The 20,552-nt window shown below is 40.1% G+C and overlaps 1 protein-coding gene across 1 annotated transcript in view; it reads right to left on the bottom strand.

Annotated features, from left to right (window-relative positions):
- The window catches only part of xrn1 (5'-3' exoribonuclease 1), a 29,017-nt gene extending 8,779 nt beyond the window's left edge, over window positions 1-20,238 (bottom strand). The window contains 34 exon segments of the mRNA XM_054602626.1: window positions 50-94; window positions 707-778; window positions 876-965; window positions 1,076-1,260; window positions 1,263-1,270; window positions 2,517-2,586; window positions 2,702-2,834; window positions 3,514-3,570; window positions 3,698-3,833; window positions 4,153-4,242; window positions 4,602-4,748; window positions 5,191-5,306; window positions 5,431-5,529; window positions 5,906-6,019; window positions 7,483-7,645; window positions 7,921-8,055; window positions 8,459-8,562; window positions 9,537-9,632; window positions 9,811-9,928; window positions 10,264-10,433; window positions 10,532-10,651; window positions 10,753-10,909; window positions 12,651-12,740; window positions 13,744-13,892; window positions 14,041-14,178; window positions 15,475-15,542; window positions 15,778-15,946; window positions 16,112-16,199; window positions 16,321-16,406; window positions 16,498-16,608; window positions 16,694-16,803; window positions 17,965-18,062; window positions 18,701-18,933; window positions 20,084-20,238. Coding sequence (XP_054458601.1) covers window positions 50-94; window positions 707-778; window positions 876-965; window positions 1,076-1,260; window positions 1,263-1,270; window positions 2,517-2,586; window positions 2,702-2,834; window positions 3,514-3,570; window positions 3,698-3,833; window positions 4,153-4,242; window positions 4,602-4,748; window positions 5,191-5,306; window positions 5,431-5,529; window positions 5,906-6,019; window positions 7,483-7,645; window positions 7,921-8,055; window positions 8,459-8,562; window positions 9,537-9,632; window positions 9,811-9,928; window positions 10,264-10,433; window positions 10,532-10,651; window positions 10,753-10,909; window positions 12,651-12,740; window positions 13,744-13,892; window positions 14,041-14,178; window positions 15,475-15,542; window positions 15,778-15,946; window positions 16,112-16,199; window positions 16,321-16,406; window positions 16,498-16,608; window positions 16,694-16,803; window positions 17,965-18,062; window positions 18,701-18,933; window positions 20,084-20,158 — 3,840 coding nt within the window. The 5' untranslated portion in view covers window positions 20,159-20,238.
- Window positions 20,239-20,552: the final 314 nt, after the last annotated feature.

Genomic DNA, 20,552 nt, shown 5'->3' with positions numbered 1-20,552 from the left:
GTGTTGTGCTTTGAGCATTAATGTGTGTTCTGAGCACATGTGTACTTACGGCTTTGTTGGACTGCTGGTTCATCCCCTGTTGGGAAAGTCCATCCTAGAGTTGGAAACACACAAGGTGGTTTTATTCATTTTTTTTCTCTAAGACACACAGTAACATCTTTATGTGTGTTTTAAAAAGTGAGTGGAAGAAGGTCCATACACTTAAAATCCCACAGAGACGGAAATGCTTTGTATAATTTGTATTGCCAAGTATCAGCAAAACTTTACTTTGGCCATGTGTTACTAGCTGCGTATGTCTCATCTGCACCTCAGGTGATGCCATATGTAACTTCTCCTTCCTCTGTGTTGTGCTGGTGTGTGCACTTATGTGTCAGGCTACATAGCTAATACAGACTGAAAACATGCTGCTACCAAAACTGATCATTTTAAGGTAAATAATGGTTGGCCTTGTTGGTGTGCAGCATTGAGTTGGATTTGATTAATATTTTGACACGATAAAAGTCCTGCTCACAAGTTGCAAACCTTGAACCACAACAAATATGCAAACTCACTTGAGAGCTTTAGGTTAAAAAAAACCCAAAACGTATATAAAAAAGGTATAACAAGTTATAGAGAGGGCCAGCACAATGGTTCTATATTGGTCTTTTCTCATTATCATTATTTTAAATATGCCTCCATACAAACACTATCACACACACAGACATACATTCTGCCAGTGAGCAGGAGGCTTGAGAGGAGGGCCAGAGTTCTGCAGAGACTGCCACACATTACTGTACTCCTGGGGAAGTGGAGAGATGGACACAGAATTAGAAAATGCTTATTAGTAAGATCATATGGTTAAAAGGGGATATACACACAGAAGACCCTACGCTTACCTTGGCCTGTTGTTTCTGGATAGGACCCTTAGAAGGAGAGTTCCTGTTGCCCTGGGAGGCTGCTTTCACCCCACTGTGTTTATCGTTTTGCTACAAGAATGGAGATGTGAATGAGAGACAGAAATTGTTATATTATAAAAAAAATAATAATCTCAACCAGGAATAAATAACTGTGTTTGGTGGCAGAGCTCCACCCTTACCTGTGTGGGTATGAAGGGTGACCGTGGCGAGTGGTTGAGGCCGGACATCTGACGTTGTGAGTTGAAGTTGGCGGCTGTGGCCGGCTGAGGTTTGACGATGGCGGTGAGTTTGTGGGAGCTGTGATCCATTCGCACTCCGTGGGAAAGGTTAATGAGAGCGCAGGGGGGGACGCGGTAACCACGGGGGACGTACACCTGAGGGGGAGGAGTTATACGTCTGGGTCAGAAATCATTCTAGTGTAGAGTGGGAGGCTTTCACTTATACTAATATATTAACTATATATACAGCGGGTAAAATAGGTATTGAACACGTCACCATTTTTCTCAGTAAATATTTTTCTAAAGGTGCTATTGACATGACATTTTTACCAGATGTCGGTAACAACCCAAATAATCCATACATACAAAGAAAACCAAACAAATAAGTTCAGAAATTAAGTTATGTGTAATAAAATGGAATGACACAGGGAAAAAGTATTGAACAAATGAAGAAAGGGAGGTGCAAAAAGCATGGAAAGCCAAGACACCAGCTGAAATCTATCAGTAATTAGAAAGCAATCCTGCCCCTTGTCAGTGCAAATTAATATCAGCTGGTTCAGTCCCAACTGATGGCCTATAAAAAGGTGTCTCATTACCAAGGTGTCACACAAGAAACATCTCATGATGGGTAAAAGCAAAGAGCTCTCTTAAGACCTTCGCAACCTTATTTTTGCAAAACATACTGATGGCATTGGTTACAGAAGGATTTCTAAACTTCTGAATGTTCCAGTGAGCACTGTTGGGGCCATAATCCGGAAGTGGAAAGAACATAATTTCACCATAAACCGGCCATGACCAGGTGCTCCTCGCAAGATTTCTGACAGAGGAGTGAAAATAATAAGTAATGCACTCAACCGCCGTGGCCTGTATGCACGCTCACCACGCAAGACTCCATTGCTGAAGAAAAAGCATGTTGAAGCTCGTTTAAAGTTTGCTGCACAATATTTAGACAAGCCTGTGAAATACTGGGAGAATATAGTCTGGTCAGATGAGACCAAAATTGAACTCTTTGGATGCCATAATACACACCATGTTTGGAGGTCAAATGGCACTGCACATCACCCCAAAAACACCATACCAACAGTGAAGTTTGGAGGTGGGAACATCATGGTGTGGGGCTGTTTTTTCAGAGTTCATAGAAGAGGCCCACGGAACCTTCAAGATTTGAAGACTGTTTGTGTGGAAGAATGGGCCAAAAATCACACCTGAGCAATGCATGCGACTAGTTTCTCCATACAGGAGGCGTCTTGAAGCTGTCATTACCAACAAAGGCTTTTGTACAAAGTATCAAATAAATTTCAGTAAGCGTGTTCAATACTTTTTCCCTGCGTCATTCCATTTTATTACACTAAGGGTTTTTCTTAAGCAAGACTCTCAATAATCACACTGCAGATGAGATTACCTGATGTTGAGACCTCCGGCAAATTCTTCATCAAAGAGCACTTCGTAGAGAACCTCTGCCTCACGCTCCGCTGAAGGCACACACAATATAAAAGTGTGGGGATTATACCTATTTTCTCCTATATGTAACAGACATTTTAACAGTATGAAGAAGTCAGGATGAGAGAAATGAAACGGTGTCCTCACCTCCTTTGATGCCGATGATGGTTCCTCTGAGTCCCAGTGGGACGCTGAAGCTCTCCCTGGTGTTGATGACTCTGTCGAACAGGCGGTACTCTGAATCCGGGTCTGGAACCACTCCCTGCTGCTGCTCCAGGGGCTACACACAAACACAGGCATTTATAAACACATGTTCAATACTTTGTAAGAATCATCAGGCACCTATTTTCCTTACAATTCATTATTATTATTATTATTATTATTATTAATAATAATAATAATAATAATAATAATAATAATAATATTATTATTATGGCCTTTGACAACTGGGACAAAATGGAAAAACAAAACCAAAATACACAATATAAATTGATGATTTTCCCATTCGCAACTTTCACATTCAGGAAGACACAAATATCCGCGTTCCGTGCATTCCACCAAAATGTTGGCTTTACTTCGTCACACAATCATCAATTGATTGATGTCATTGTTGCCAACAATGACAATACACAGTGTTATTACGATTGTGTAATACTGAGTGTAAAACTTACGATGTAACTGCATTTGCTCTAGGTGCCCCAAAGAGGCATGTTATTGTAAATGCTTCTCTAGATCTAGATGTGTTTATAATATGTGATACATGGCCTTCAATACAAGGTCATTGGTACTAATAATAACAACAACAACAATAATAATAGTAGTATTAGTGGTAATAATAATAAAAAGGAAACACTATCGCTTATCCTGTATGATCAGGTTTTACTGTATACCTAACAATGACATGTCATTTCTGACACGTATAATGACACATATGAAGCATTCATGCAAAAAGCACTCACCCTGAAGAGGAGATGAGGCTTGACTGTCACACGGACTTTCTTGGTGCTCTTCTTCACCTGAGAGAGGAATAGAACAAAACAAAGAGAGGGGTGTGAATTGGACGATTGTGAGTTCACGCCTCTGGTAGAGTAACTGGAGGAGGCGTGCTGTGGTTTGAGTCTTTTGAATGTGTGTTAACATTACCTTGGCTTTCTCCACCGCGTCCTCGATCCTCTCCACGATGGCAGAGTCCAGCACCTGTAGGTCACACGACGTCCTGCCGATGGAGCTCACTGGGTGACTTTTCAACCATGAGGTGATCTCAGCAACCTTCTCTGCACTGTTGGGTGTCCGTCAATATCAAGAGATAATTAATAAGTACACCATCGGTTCAGTGAATTCAGAAGTTAGATTTGTTCAAACTGCAAGTGCTGAAAATAGTTCGATAGAGGTACAGCGAGAAGAAATGCTCCTGAGCTTTTTGAGATGGCATATTATGAAATATTTAGGTTTTTCCTCATTTCAATCACAGTAATGCAGCACTTTACGTCTTTACATCATAATGTACCCCAAATCAGGAGAAATAATATAATACTATCTATGTACGTGTGTGTGTGTGTGTGTGTGTGTGTGTGTGTGTGTGTGTGTTTTTCTTTTACCCATTCTGGCCCTCTTCAGGCCAGATGTCATCTTCATAGAAAACATCATCGTGACTGTTTCTGGACACTAAGTTGAATACTTCAGAAAATCTAGAAAAGTAAAAAAAAAAACATCATTACAAAATGTTGATATAGTGCATCTTTTTACTAAACATTTTTCACCTGTATGCTGTTGAAGACTGTAGGAAGTAAAAGAAAAAAACTTCAGTACAACCAGCCTTTCAGTGCGATAACGCACTCATCCAACTCAAGACTACATTTTGCTGCTGCCCATCCACAGCAGTACATTACTATGCTCCTGTGCCCGTCCTCCTGTCCGTTTCTCCAAACTAAAGACGTGCCGACCGCAATCTACTGTAGGTAATACACTGACTATGAATAAGTACCTCATACAAATCCACTTCCAAATAATTACTATCCATTTAATGTTCAGTTTTTTGTTTTTTTACCTGTCCAGGTATTCCGCCAGCAGTTCCTCCACAGCAGACGAGTAGAGCCACTCCTTCTCAGTCCTCTTGGTGTATCCAGGAACCTCCTCGTTCTTCTTGTTGAACTTCAGGTTCAGGCCAACGTTAGCTTTTTGCTCCCCACAGGGGCTGGGCAACAAAGGGGAAAACATTGGTGCACAGATGGACGGCAGGGAAAATCAAGTTCTGATCAATGGCGCTAACAAAACCCTTTACTACAATCCTTTACTACAATGCAAAATGCATACAACTGCCTCACAGTTTTATGCCTCTCTATGCCAGTCATGTTGATGTTAACAGTCATGTCCGCCCAAAATGTCCTCTATTCATAATATTATCCTATTAGGCATTTGTCAAAAATGATATCTCTCAAGGTTTCTGCCCGGGAGAGAGACAGTAGCAATCTTCAATGTAGAATGGTCTAGTTTGATTTTATTCGCTTCAAATGTAAGCAGGCCATTCAAGTGTAAATTCTTCAATATTTATAAAAAAAAAATAAAAAATAGAAGATGTTAATCTCCGAATAGCAAAAATAAATAAATCCTGTGTATCTTATCTTGAATCCACTCACTTCTTCTTACAGCCTCTGCCGATGAAGATGCTCCCTGAGAAGCGGGACACGAGATAGCTGGTGACGCCGAGACGAGATGCCAGAACGTATCCGGGACTGTACTTCACACAGTACTTCTACAAAATAAAAACATGTGCAGGAGCATAGTATGTGAGGCACAAATGGGAGAGAAGTGCAAGGAAAATCTTCTCCGAATCAACACTATTTCTAAAGTGAATCACATGACGGTGTGTCTCTTACATGCTGATTCTGGATCAAGGGCTCCAGCTGTGGCTCGTGCGGCACGTTGAAGACCACACGTACCCGGCCGTCTTTAATGACATCACTCGAGTCCTGCACCTGTTGAGCAAGTAAGAAGAGAGATGGCGATTCAGGAGGAGACATTTCAATAAGCAAACGTGTCGCTCTCCACAAATGACACACAATAACCAAAAGAACACTTGCCATGATTAGAGGAGCTCATCACACTGCAATAATCTTATAGGTGAAAGAGTACCTTCAATTTACTTGTTTCTAGATTACGTCAGCATTCTACGACAGCGTATTATCGTATTCATTCAAATGTCTCTTTACATCACAATACAGCACATAAGACTATGTTATATTTAAAGCAAGCTTCGTTTGCCTTTAAGCAAGTAATAAATAAAATAATAACTTTCCATTACTTTAAAAATTGCTATGATCCTCTAACCGAAGCAGGACAGTGGTCACTTACCTCGCCCACGGCCCCGTAGTAAGGGTTCCCCACCATGAACACAGTGGTTGCTGGAGGAAAGAGCTCGTCTAAGCTCTTGAAGCAGGTCAGAGACGAGTAAAAGGCCTTGATGTTCTGAAGAGACAACAAAAAACATATCTTATATAATATATTATAAAATAATAAGTTTTAAATAAAATCCGTCATTCTACTGTGTCTCTATAATAAACACAATATATAATTAGCTTTTATAAACACAATAAGTAGGACGTTTGTATATGCTAAGCCTCACTGATTGCTTATTTACAGATTTAATAGATAGAAAACCTTGAAATAACTAACTAGAAAATAAAACAATATCTGCATTGAATATTAACAATTGGCCATTAAAACATTGAGGAAATTAAAATAACCCTCCTTGGGATAATATATAGTAAAAAATAAAAGTCCTGCTTCTTTCAAATAAGAACTCCAAAATCAGACCAATCATTTGACACGCTGACCTTGACAAAGTCGTTCTTGCTTTCATCTTCTCAAGACTGGACTACTGTAACTCCCTTCTCTCTGGCATCGACCAAAAGTCACTCTCTTGCCTCCAACTAGTTCAGAACACAGCAGCTACAGATTCTTAAGCCAGTCCTTGCTTCTTTTCATTGGCTCCTTGTATGTTTCAGATTTTACTGATCACTTTTAAAGCACTTCTAGGTCTGTCCCCAGGCTATGTAGCAGAAATGTTGACCCCATATGACCCACTTTGCAGCCTAAGACCCCCAAGCGGGGCCCTTCTGGCTGTTCTAGAGTTGTGGCTCAGAACTAAAGGTCAGCTTGCTTCAGCCATCAGAGCACCTCGGCTTTGGAACAACCTGTCGGTAGAATCAGCAATCTCTTTCAAATCACTCTTTATACGCATATTTTTTAAGACTGGCTTTTATGTGATGTCGTTTTTTTACTGCTTCTATTCTTTCTAATGTTTCTTTTATGCAGGACTAAATTACTTCTAGATGTGATAGAACTATATTTATAACACAGAATCAAAAATTGCTGCTAGAAAGTGAAAACTAGTGGAAGTTTACATTTTTGAAAATTAAAGATTCTTCGTTCAGGTAAAAAAAAGAAAAAAGGACTTTTTTTCTATTCATTTGACTTCTGCAAAACACTCAGCTACAACTTTTTACTAGAATAGACGATGCAAATTATTATCAGGGTTTCGTGGACGTCAACCGAGTCAAGTGAAAAATAAGCAATTAGTAACGCATAAAATCCTGACTGAAAAAAGTTTATTGGAGCAGATCTGTTGGATTTCATAAGGTTCTCGTGATTTTTATTTATTTTCATTCATTGCATGAACTGGGAGCTCCCGGTGGGTTGTTATGGAACCACACTGCTGCCTGGTGGCCCCGCTGGAAAACACCACAGCTTAGCATAAAAATCTAAGGCTGACTAGAACTGCAAGTGTGTCAGGTGGAGAATGAGACCACACCCTTATCCAGGTGTTTTTTCTGTTGTAAACATACTGCATTCATGGGGCTTAATTAGTCACAGGCTTCAATGACTTTTATCTGTGTATTTATTTCTTGTATGCATGTGTGTGCGTGTACCTTAACCACAGTCTGGTAGGCGAAAGGGAGGACCTGCTTGGACCACTGTTTCTCAAGTTCCACCACCCCGTTGGCTTTGGGGATGTATTTCCTTCCCGTCAGCAACTGGCCGTACAAAACCACCGATGTTTCATTCACCATGATGCCTTTCCTCTTCACGAAACTGGGAGCAAGAAAAATCACTTTAAAGAAAGGAATCATACACACGTGAAATAAGACCAAAGAGGTCATGCTTTATCTTAATTTTAGGAAAAAAGAGGTCTTATGATTTCGATAGAAAGATGATGTTGTTGTTGGGTTTAACTTAAACCTTCTAGTGTACAATGTTACAATGACTTTAAAAAAGGTATTTTAGCCACTTTGACGGCCGTGATGTGTTTTCTAATTAATATTACGTAGAAAAATGTTTTAAAAACAGCTGTTTCCATAGAGACTTACTGTTCAGTGACTCCCTGCACGTCCTTCACCCAGTCCTTCTGCTCCTTGTCAGACAGACGGATGACTCTGGTGGGGGGAGGAGTGGAGGGCCTGTCGTACACTCTTTGGACACCAGGTGGTTCCTCAAGACAGAACCTGCACGGGGCAAAATATCTCACTAAGCTCACTCATGCTTTACACAGACACAAAGACACAAGTCAATGCTAGCTTAAGCCAAACATGGCAAACAGACATGCGCTCTAAATTTGGTCATTGTAGCGTATTTATGTTTTTTGCCGGCTGATAATTTAAAGACACTTTGCGTAGAATTTGGCTCCACCTGGTGGCAGTGACTAAGAGGATCTCTTTTTCAGCGTTATCCTGGGGTTGCGTCTTTTTCCATCAACATACTCTTTTCATTTCAGTTATTGACAGAAAAAAAAAAAATGCTTTTCATAAAATCACAGGGACTCTACCAAAAGATATGGCAAATACTTCCTACATTGATAATTGATACATGTGTAGACTCTCTCCAGATTGTAAAAAATGTAATTCTTACTTGACGTCTCCATCTGACACTGCGATGATGCGAGCTTCCTCTAGATGCGGCCAGTTGACGAACACCGACTTCCCCAGTACTTGTCCAGCAACATCATCACACACCTGAAGAGACAGAGAGGAAATTATTTTTCCATAAAAAACAACACTAGCATTATGTACTACCCTGAGCCTTCCTCGTAGCACTTATTGCATTCGTATTAGTTTGTTGCACTAATTGTATTCGTATCGGTTCATAGCACTTATTGTATTTGTATTAGTTGTTGCACTTATTGTATTCGTATTAGTTGTAGCACTTATTGTATTCGTATTAGTTATTGTTTAGTTGTTGCACTTATTGTATTCGTATTAGTTGTTGCACTTATTGTATTCGTATTAGTTTGTTTCTGCACTGTACTTTTGCTCTGGTTTATGCTCTTGGATGCTTGTTTAAGAAAGGAGAGGCACTTATCGCTTCTGGTGACTAGTAGTTCTCTTGAATACCTATGTTGAATACACTTATTGTAAGTCGCTTTGGATAAAAGCGTCTGCTAAATGACTGTAATGTAATGTTAAATGCCACTCTTACAAACCAGTGATGTCCATGTATACTCCCGGAGTAAGGAGGATCCTTAATTGTCCAATTTCATTTCAAGAATGGATAGTTACATGGCCGGAATATTTCTAAGAGAGAATGCCAAACTGGTAAGTAAGTTAAAGTAACAGTGGAATGATTTATTTTTCCTCCCTGTCTGCCTGTCTATCGTGGACAAAGAGCTGACAGTGTTGTGCGAGATATCTTGAGAGATAACTTTTTGTTGGTTCAGACCATATTTTCTTACCCTTTCACCAGAAAGGATAAGAGGAATAATGTGTTTAAGGTTTTTGGAATTTGTGGGGAGAAAGTGGAGTGGAGAAGTATCTCAGATGTACTCTACATTGAAAAACAATTCAAAACGCTATGAGCAATTATGATAGGAGCGGACCGGTGGCAGCTGCTCAGCCATCGGTCGCCATCGTATCCCAGTTCCTCTGATAAGGATTGTTTTTTGAAGCATCCCATCTGCGAAAAAAGATCTGTAAATGAAACAAAAGCTCACCGGCTCTCCTTCTTGGCTGGGGAGGATATCCAGCATCATGTTCTCCCCTCTGCTGCTCTGCTGGAACACAACCACTCCACTCTTCTTCTTGAAGAACTAGAAGTGATGGAGCCCATGGAAAAAAGACAGTGACAAGGAAACAAAGACAGGAAAGGAGAGAGAAATAAAGACGACTTTCTTTTTTTTTTTTTTCTACCAAGTAGTCTACAATAAATAAAAACTATTGAGGGAACTCCATTAGACCCCGTATAATCATACAGACACGCAAACAAACCTTGTGTTTGATGTGTTGCAGTGTGGGGAAGCCACAGAAGTACAGAGATGAGCGGTCGAAGCGTCTGCTGACGTGGTCCAGCAGTACGTGCCAGGCGTCCATAGGGATGTCTATTTTCCTGTAACACACAAACGATACAGTCAACCCACAGTGTACATCAGGCTGCATGTGCACTAACTGGGTTTACTGGCTGAATTGGTTTTTTCTTGGTTGTGTTTATGTGTGAAAGCACGCGCAAATATAGCTACTTCCTGAATGCAGCGAAAATTAATGCCCCAGTGCTTTTACAGTAGCTGGGTTCCTCCCGCTAAAATCTCATTGGTCATGTTTTAGCTTTGAACCACAGAGCAGGTGTGTGTGTGTGCGTGTGCGTGTGCGTGTGTGTGTGTGTGTGTGTGTGTGTGTGTGTGTGTGTGTGTGTGCGTGTGTGTGTGTGCGTGTGCGTGTGTGTACCTGACGTGGCAGTGGACGATGTCGGGGAACAGCTGAGGCAGGTTGGAGGCGTATGCAAAGTCTTTTTCCTGGTCGTACGAGTAGACTGCACACTCTGTGTGACGATTCCTGGCCTTCTCTTCTTTTGTCATCTTGTCGTTAAAGGGCTCCATGGCTGCTAGTAGGCACCTCTGTTAAATAAACACACCACACACACATACATACATACATGAGTATACCTTTTTACCATTACTGTGTCAGGATATTTCCTCCGTGTGTGCGTGTGTACCTCATCTATGAATGGAATAAGAACCACAGCCTCCCATTCCTGCTGCTTCCCATTGAGGTCCGTTTTGAAGTCAACAGGGTAGTACTCAATGATAGGTGAGTTTTCACTGTTCATCAGGTGCTGTGACATAAAAAAAACCAATTAATTATCATAAACTTTAATATTTGCTCCATTTAACGATACTTGTATCAAGTGGAATCCACAAATTAAGTCATAAATACCCTGTAACTCTCAGGCAGCAGCTCCATGCTGGCAGCAGGCAGGACTGCCAACAGCTGCTGGAAGGGCATGAAGGGTTTCTCAAGGTCAAAGGTCAACTTTAACCCTGATATGTTCCTGATATCGGACAGGAAGGGGGCATAGTGGTAGGGGTAGTACCTGGAGAAACATGCACACGGTATTTAAATACAGAACAAACTAAAGAGAGCAGATGGAAGGAAAGCGAGCAAAGGGGGAAAACATCTAACTAATGTCCTCAACTTTAAATTAATGGGGTTACACATTCATTTCCATAATTGAGGGCTGAAATGACTCATAGCATTTTATTTTTCTGACTTAAGGACTGTAGCTTTCACTAAAGCTGGGCTTGCTGTACAGAAACTTATAAACATTTCTGTACCCACCCAGTTACCCACCCAAAACCCTATAGAGACTGTGTCTGCCCCACGGCCACTTCAATTATTTAAAGTCAACAGAAGAGGAGTTATACAAAATAACTTAATAAAAGTTAAGGCAACCAATGCAACAGTGCATCAAAACAGGACAGTTAAATGTGGACTCTTAAATATTAGATCTCTGTCATCTAAGGGTGTACTTGTAAATGATTTAATATCAGATAATCATATTGATTTATTTTGTCTTACTGAAACCTGGCTGTGTCATGAAGAGTACGTTAGCCTTAATGAATCAACTCCTCCAAGTTATATTAATACTCATATTCCTCGAGGAACAGGCCGAGGAGGTGGAGTAGCAGCTATCTTTGACTCAAGCCTATTAATAAACCCTGAACCTAAATTAAATTACAACTCATTTGAAAGCCTTGTTCTTAGTCTTTCAAACCCGAGCGGGAAAGCATTAAAGTCAATTTTATTTGTTATAGTGTATCGTGCACCAGGTGCGTATTCTGAATTCCTATCTGAATTCTCAGAGTTTTTATCTAGTTTAGTCCTTAAGACAGATAAAGTTATTATTGTAGGGGATTTTAATATTCATGTGGATGTGTATAATGATAGCCTTAGTACTGCGTTTAGTTCATTATTAGATTCTATTGGCTTCTGTCAGTGTGTACATAAACCGACTCACTGTTTTAACCATACCCTCGACCTTGTTCTGGTTTATGGTATTGAAATAGAAAATGTAATTGTCTCTCAACAGAACTCTCTTTTATCGGACCATTATCTAATAACCTTTGAATTTTTTCTACCAGAGTGTACGCCATTAGGCAAAAGTTTCTACACTAGATGTCTATCTGATAATGCTGTAGCTAAATTTAAAGAAGCGATTTCTTCAGGGTTTTATTCAGTACCATTGCTCAATATAACAGAGGACTCCTACGCTAGCTTTAGTCCATCTCAGATTGACCATCTTGTTGATAGTGCTGCATGCTTCACTGCGAATGACACTAGACTCTATAGCTCCTCTAAAAAAGAAGCTAATAAAAGAAAGGAGGTTTGCTCCATGTTATAATTCTCAAACCCGCAATTTAAAGCAAATATCGCGAAAACTTGAAAGGATATGGCATTCCACCAATGTGGATGAAGCTGTTCATTCTGGACATTAGTCTGGCGAGACAGTCTTAAAATATATAAGAAGGCACTCCGTAATGCTAGAGCAGCCTATTACTCAGCATTAATAGTTATCTGATAGTCCCTCTGTTCTCAAGAGCGTTCAATACATTATCTGAATTTACCCTAACCCCTGGAATGAGAAGAAACAAAGAGTAGAGGGGAAGGCTGCTTTCACATCACGGTCCCATAGATGATGACGCAAGCATAACCCCTATTCTGAGATTTCTGAGCGGTGATTGGGGTGGCATTGGTACTCGGGCAAGGTACGAATGACTCATAGCGAATATCATTTTTTTTATAAAAAAGTGACGTGTGAAGAATGTCGTTCTCACCAGCTCCAGGACTGAACCCCGTGGTAATAGTAGTGGAGGATCCACTGGATACCCTCCACGTAGCACTTGGCCTGCTTGGCTAGAAAATCACTGCAAATGAGAGACTATTTTAGGGTCACATGCTAGTTACAAGTTGAAGTATGGGCATGAATATTCTAAAAAGGTACATACTGTTCGACAAATATGTTTGACCTTACATGTCCATTCATTTCTCATACTCTTTTTCTGAACTGAAGTACCTGCCGTTACTTATTTTAACATTAAAAACTGAAATCTTAATCTAACAATATGACTCTACCAAGGTATACACTGAAGACCAGAGAGGGAAGTGAGAAAGTCTAAGTCAAATTTCTCTTCTGTGTTTATGACGGGAAAAAAAAACTGGTGAAAAAAGTTTTGCCACGATTATTTGTGTAATTTTTTTTTTTTTTATCTGTAAGAACAGGTGTCTTGATTTATCCATGCACTCTGATCACAAGTTACATATATTGTGTGTTAGCAAGTTATGTCAATTAGAAGTCACCTGGAGGAACATGGGGTAGTGGCCCTATTTAGAACATGGGGTAGTGGCACATTACAGCCTCTAGTGGCCAAAATGAGTATTACAACAACAAACACTACTTTCACATTCTACTAACATGAAAAAAAAGAAAGTAACTACAAAAACCTTAAAAACATGTAAGGAACTTTGAAAGGTTACCCTGGAAAAAAACTTTTTCACCTGTCCTATAAACACAGGAGTAAAACTATTGTAGATAAGACTTTTTTCTTACTTCCCTCTCAGGGCTTCTGAATATTTAATATTATTGTGCTAAATAAATGGGACTGGCTTACTCGGATACACTCTGTAGAGACCACCACAACCAAATGTATTACATATTTTGGGTCAGTGTGGTGGTTGACACTTTGTGTGCGTTACTTTTGGACATTGCAGGTACCTCCACTTGTGATGTGAGGATGAGACTTTTCCTGTAAATTCCTATGAACTTTAGTGTTTGCCTCTAAACAGCGAGTCCTAGATGTGATAATCTTTGACATCAGGGAGCCCTGCCTCCTGTAGTGACTCTGTATGTGTGTTTGTCTATACACTCACTCAGACACCACATCCACGCCCATCTTGGTCATATAGTAGGTGCGCTTGTACTGTCTGAACTCTGTTTCAAACATATCATCCTCCTCTTCCTCATCGTCGCCTACTCCTCCTTTTCCTTCTCCAATCAATCTTTCTGACGAGGTAGAATCCTACACACACAAGTAGTTACTTACAAGGATACGTGACTGAAACTGCACATGACAACAATGAATGAATGTTGGGGGTTTTCATTTCTGTTGCTGCATCCCTGTGTGAGTATATACATCGATGTAGAAACATTTTGACATAACAGCAGACCTTGTTCTTGTTGCTTTCTCTGCTGGCTGCTTCCTTTTCTGCTGCCAGTCCGGCCGCCTCGTTCAGATACTTGTTTCCAACTTTGCTCTCAAACCATTTCAGGTCCACAAAGATCTCACTGAAATGTTCCCGGTCAAACTGGAGAAAAGAGGGGGAGCAGAAAAGAAGGAACAGATATAAAACAATCATTCGTAGTGGTTGCTCCAATATATAATGTACAGTTCATTAAGAAAATGTATTCAATTTCACACTAACTTTGTGACAAACATCTCTGCAGACTGAACTTCTCAAACTAAATGCAACAATTCTCTAAGTTGTATGAGACAACTTTTTGCATTAACTTATCAATATGAAGTAAATGCTCAATGATATAATAATGACACCATCTGGATTTAGGTTCCCTATAAGCTTCTAGTTCATTATGCAATTCTGTCTGCAACCGAGTACGATCTCCCGGGAAATGAAAACTCCATTAACGGTCCAAAGCTGTGGAAAACAAAATGCAGTGGCCGTGTTGCCAACTCTTTTCCCAACAAAAAAGTAGCAAGAGCTAGCCCAAAAAGTCGCTAAGACTTCATCCTGTCATTTGCATATTTGCGACATCACCGGGCATTTGTTTGCATAAAACTTAGCGATTCTGTGCGTTGCAGTGAGGAAGAGCTGTGGGCTGCAATTACTTTAAGCACATTATGAATGAAATAAAATTGCAATATATGTTGAATATTTCTCACCCCGGTGGTCTGAATAAGTTGCTAAGTTGGTCGCTAGTTCAATTCAATTCAATTCAGTTTATTTTGTATAGCCCAGAATCACAAATTACAAATTTGCCTCAGAGGGCTTTACAATCTGTGCACATGCGACATCCTCTGTCCTTCCCTCACATCGGCACAGGAAAAACTCCCCTAAAAAAACCTTTAACAGGGAGAAAAAAGGAAGAAACCTATGGGAGAACGACAGAGGAGGGATCCTTCTCCCAGGATGGACAGAATGCAATAGATGTCATGTGTACAGAATGAGCAGCATAACAGAGATACAACACATTCAATGTATATGACATAAATGATTCATATAATAAGACTACTTATAATAACAGCAGCAATTATTACAGTAGAATTATAGCCATATATAGTTGTTGGCTATGAGGAAAAGACAATCCAGATTGGATCCCAAATCGGGTTGTCTATGCAACATCGGCCAACATTCTGGGTTGTTAGTATTTTACAGCTTTCTAATATAATAATGTTTATCATGTGTCTTTTTATATTGTTGACCTCACTTAGTAAAGACATTATTCAGGATCATGCAGAGCCAAATTAAATGAATATTAATTCTTCTGTGAAGCTAAAGTTAAAAATAATTAATTTCAAACTGTAAAATGACCTACTTGTCTACTAATCATAACAAGAAGTGAATCAGTGTACAGTGTCGCCTCACCTCAGCCAGCTTCTCAATGTATTTCTCAAAGTTTCTCAGGTTTAGGTGGCCGTTCTCATTCAGATAACCTAAGGCAGAAAAACAGGATTCAGTTTGGGTTTCTTTATGTGTACAATACACATTATATATATTACCACGTACGTGTACAAACGATTTAACCAGCATTAACACTTGAAACTACTCACTTCTAAATTATAAACACAAAGATCATGATAAACGTCTTTCACATGCTTGTGGATATTTACACTCAACATATTAACTTTCATTTAAAATAAGTAGGATGGTATGATGTGCGTCTCTCACCCCCCATTGTGGGCAGAGCCCTGATGTAGGTCTTGTACAGCAACGGCAGGGCATCGTGGCTGATATGAAGGTGGGGGAGGTGAGGGATGAAATCGTTCCCCACTAGGAAGCCCATTAGGATCCAGTCGTCTATTATTCGCTCCAAATCATAATCAGAACCGATCTGATTCTGTAAAAAACACCCATAAACATTATCAGAATACGGAGTTGATATAATACCGTAATGTGGAATATATTAAAGACACACAAACTTCTATTAAAACCTTTCAGATATGGAAAAAAAAAATCATGATAATACTTATAGTGTAAATGTGTGTGTGTGCGTCTCTCTCACCCTGAGCTCAGAGAACTCATAGTCAATGTACTCCCTCATCAGAGACAAGTGAAGCAAGTGAAAAGTAGTCTCCTCTGGAGCCGTTATCCTAAAAGAGAAGAGGGTCCAGAGAAAGAAATGAAATTGATAGCACAACAAAATAGTCACGTGAATAAAACTGGAAAAACCACATGAATTAAAACAATTCAAAAAATTAGACGGAAGAGAACCTTTTCTGGTTTTTCTTTCCTCCGAAGCGGACCTCTTCTCTGAGCAGGGAGAAATTTGGCTCGTGGCTGGTCAAACCCAACATGATCTAGGACACAGAGAGGGAGACGGCGTCAGCATCCATATGAGGGTTTGAGCAATGATGCACACCTTCATCTAAAAGGCAAACAAAACCCTACCAGGTCAGCATCCAGGCCATATAGGCAGTGTCGGGTGTTTGGGTCATGACCCGGCTTGGTGTTCTCGGAACGAATGAACTCCATGATCTTGTGTTCTCCCTCCCCTGGAGTCTGTAAGGAAGAGAGATGCAAACTTAGTACGAGAGATATCGGAAGCTGTAACAGAATCACCTTAACTGATCGGCTGTAAACGCACCTCATGACCAGACAGGTAGACTTTGACGTTCTGCCACAGTTTGTCCGTGGAGAGCTTGTTGTGGACAAAATACTTGAGCTGATCCTGGAGTCGAGCCATGAAGTCAGTGCCTGGAAGAAGGATGTGTGATTTAAAAGAAAACCTCCGGTTGACAGCTGAATCACATATATCTGGATTTTTTGATGTGGCGCAATTCATTTTGGATTTTATTTTACTTTTATTTAGAGAGAGTGAGAGAAAATACAAGTTATTAAATAGTCAATGTTTTATATTTGGACATACAATTTAATTCAAAATGTTCATGAAAGAAAAGTTACAAACATGGTTGTTTGTGCGGAATGAAAGTTCCTTGAAAGGAAATAAATCGGAATCTGCAAAAACAGAATGGGCAGGACAAAGTTTTTAAAAATGGAATCGGCAAAGAAAATTACAAGCTGTGCATCTCCTCTTACTTACACACAGTCAGTACCATGGTTAAGAAAGGATGTTGTAGAAAATATATATTTCATTCATGCTTTTCAGTGCAAGAAAGTCCTCTTAACAAATAGAGGTTATTTTGAATGAAGGGTTTGTTTTTTACCAAAGGGGAACAAAATGCCGTACACTGGTTAACCAGACTTACAACTGAAAGGGCAGAAAGAGACAAAGATCCCTCTGAGCAATGGTGGAATAAGTATAGAAGAGATCAGCAGTCATAGGTAAAAGAAACCAGGAGCTTAGCATTAAAATCTGTGCAGATCTTAATTGGAATGTGTTCCTGTTTCAGTGTCAAGAGCAAAGCAACGCAGTCTATAACAAGCTGCAAAATGAAAAGGTGTGTTGCTTAAGCAAAGCTGTTCTTAAAACATCACAATAGAAGTAGAAGGTTAGTGTAGGGTAAGTACTATTGGAATTGGATCAATAGAATACCAGCTGAACATACTATGGACTGACTAATCAAAGTTCATACCTTTTCAACCACTAAGTAGAGGGTGGAGTTTGTACTAACCACACAGAACATGTTAAGTATAAGAGCACCCGGAGACTAATGAAACTGCAAAGCAAGTTAAACAGAAATTTGAAGTTTACTGCGGTCAGATGGACGGTGAGAATAGTCGAGAAGAAACCCTTTCACAATTGTCAAACACTAGTGATTACAAATGTATTTAGAAATTCAACACGATCACTTTAGAAGATTTTGTAAGCGTTTTCCTGTTCATGTAGACGGTTGGAAAAACCAATTTCCCTATGTGTGATATTCATGTTGTGTAAAGCTCCAGAGCGGTTCCTACCAGGAGTGATACAGTTGGAGTCGAAGCGAGCCTCCGTGGGAAGCACCTCTCCTTTATCCAGAGCTTTCTTTATCTTGTCCTCTGCTTCTTTGGCAGACCTAGAAACACAGACACCCACCCACAAACACGCAGATATAAAACAGAGCAGGTCAAACTCACAGTCTCACAGCCTGTAGTTTGGATTCTTTAGTCTTTACCAAAGCAAATGTTGCAATTTCAGTTCCGTTTGGGGCTCATTCTGCCTTATTAGGCTCTACCAAAAACATCTCAGAATTATAGCAGATATTATACAAAATACATTTGCAAATGGAATTCTTACAGGGAGATTGAGCTATTATTTACACTTGAAAGTCAACATCGTGTCACAGACATGCTCATAAAAAATCCAATTCTTAATTTGATCATTGCAAGAAAAGAGAGGCTACTACAATAACCTAAATTTAACAATCATGTTCAACTGTCTTTGAGTTGAGTGGAGGAGGAGGAGGATTTCCAGGTGCTGGTTGCAGGTTTAGATATCGAAATATGTGGTAAAAAATCATCCCAAAATAATGTAATAGTAATAGTGAGTAATCCTATGCTGAGCCTGTGTTCTCCACTTCAAAACAAAAGCCATATATAACAACACTAAATTCAGGTCTGGAACAAGGTCATGGAGCAAGGTCAGATGACCCGAGTTGACCCAATCTGGGTATCGCCCTACACACAAACAGGCGAGAACTAAATCCACCTCTACCTGAATCTCCGTCCTCTCTGCTGGTTCATCTTCGCCCTCGGTGCCACGCCGTCCACCGCCATGAAGAAGACCTTGCGAGGCTTGATGATCCTGAAGAGCACCTCCAGGTAATGGAAGATGTCCGCACAGATCTTCTCCTCAGAAATGCGAAAGTGGACATCCTCGTCGTTTGGGTGGGAACACTGGTGGATAATCCCGTTCATGTCCAGATAGAGGTTGTCAAATTCGGGAATCTGAAGGGAGAAAAAGTAAAAAATAAATAAAATGTATTCCTCTACCCTGACCAATTTGTGAAATATTTTTTACTTGACTGCCTCGAATAAATCACTCAGCAACAAACAAATCGGTGGGTGCGTCTGCAAGAGGGTATCCTTTACATGACATATTTTGGGAGCCATGAGTTCAAGGGTCAAATCATCTGTGTTAAGACACCAAAAGCATTCTAGTGGTCTCCTCCAGCCTGATGCAGATTAAGACCCTAAAAAAACAGACATCTAGCTTAAGTAACAGAGGGGCAAAATGTCATTTGTGTTTTAGAAACTGTTACTGTGTAATGGCCATAAGTATCAGAGAAATATTTCCTATATCCATTGTTATCCAATACAAAGCTGTGAGCTTAAAATGTCATTTTTGCCGTCTGAATACACTTATCAAAGCTGGCTTACGCAATGAGAGTGACAACGAGCAACGTCCAGCTGATGTAACTGCTGCTCGAGCACCGAAATGCTATCTGCCCTGCTACACAGGGAACTAGGTCACTAAAGTAAATTCCAGTGCCGCTAAAGTAGCTTAAATAACGTAATGTATGGTTAACTAATTCCCCCTTGGTATCAACTAACGTAGCTGAAAGCCGAGCGCAGAATTACTGCGTTTCAAACAACTTCATTTACATTTGAAAGTAAGGTGGCTGTAAACTAGCAGGCAACTAACGTTAGCTGCAGCCCTTTATTCTTGTATCATATACATCTCCTGTTGGCGTAAAGTTGGTTAGCTAAGCTGCCTGTGCGGAGTTTATTGTTGTTCAGAATGTTCTAGCCCAACAAAGAGCTGGACTGAACGGTGGTATCATGTTCACTTTCATTTACTTTGAACTGTGCACCTTTACACGTAGACGACAGCAGAATAGAAAGCGAGTTTGTGGTGAATGACGCTAAGTGTAACTATGAATTGTGTAATTAAATAATGGAGTTAAAAGTGGTTGACTAGAGCTCTGTCCCGTCGCCAAGCAAAAACATTGGGAAGCTCATTTACTTGGAATAAAAATTCCACGGCCCGCGAACCCTATACTTAGCTCGCTGGTAGCCAAGAGCTAGCTAAGCTAACGCTGCTGCTATCAGCAACAGAGGCTCTTGAAGCTAACAATATTCACCACTGGTTTCCTACCTGATGTTCCTTGACAACTTCACTGAGACAAGGATAGCGTTCCGAAATCCATCGGTAAAATTTCGGTACTCCCATCTTCACAACGAAAGTCTCAACCTCTGGATGGAATCAGTACACAGTCAAATCTGCGGGTAACAAGGTTTCACTGGGTAACATGAGAACTTGCTTGGAGTCGAATCCGGTTTTGTTTCCAACGGCCGCTAACTAGCTATTTGTCCGTGGTCCGTCTACTAAAACATTCCGCCGACACTGTGAAAACAGTCGTTCCTTTTTCTTTTTTCCCCCATTTCTCCGTCATTACAGTTGTTTCTATGGAAACCCTTTTCCGCCGAAAAACAAATAAGGATAAATAAATAAACTAATAAAACAAATTAAAAAAATTTTTTTAACAGAAAGTTATATTTCTCAGAAGTCAAATTCGTGGCATTGCTTTTACTCATACCTGTCTTGAACAAAGTACACACTTAAA

The sequence above is a fragment of the Anoplopoma fimbria genome, chromosome 8 (assembly GCF_027596085.1).
Source record: "Anoplopoma fimbria isolate UVic2021 breed Golden Eagle Sablefish chromosome 8, Afim_UVic_2022, whole genome shotgun sequence".
In the NCBI taxonomy this organism is placed as follows: Eukaryota; Metazoa; Chordata; class Actinopteri; order Perciformes; family Anoplopomatidae; genus Anoplopoma; species Anoplopoma fimbria.
Note: the sequence above shows the minus strand (reverse complement) of the source record. Positions and strands in the feature narration are given on the sequence as shown.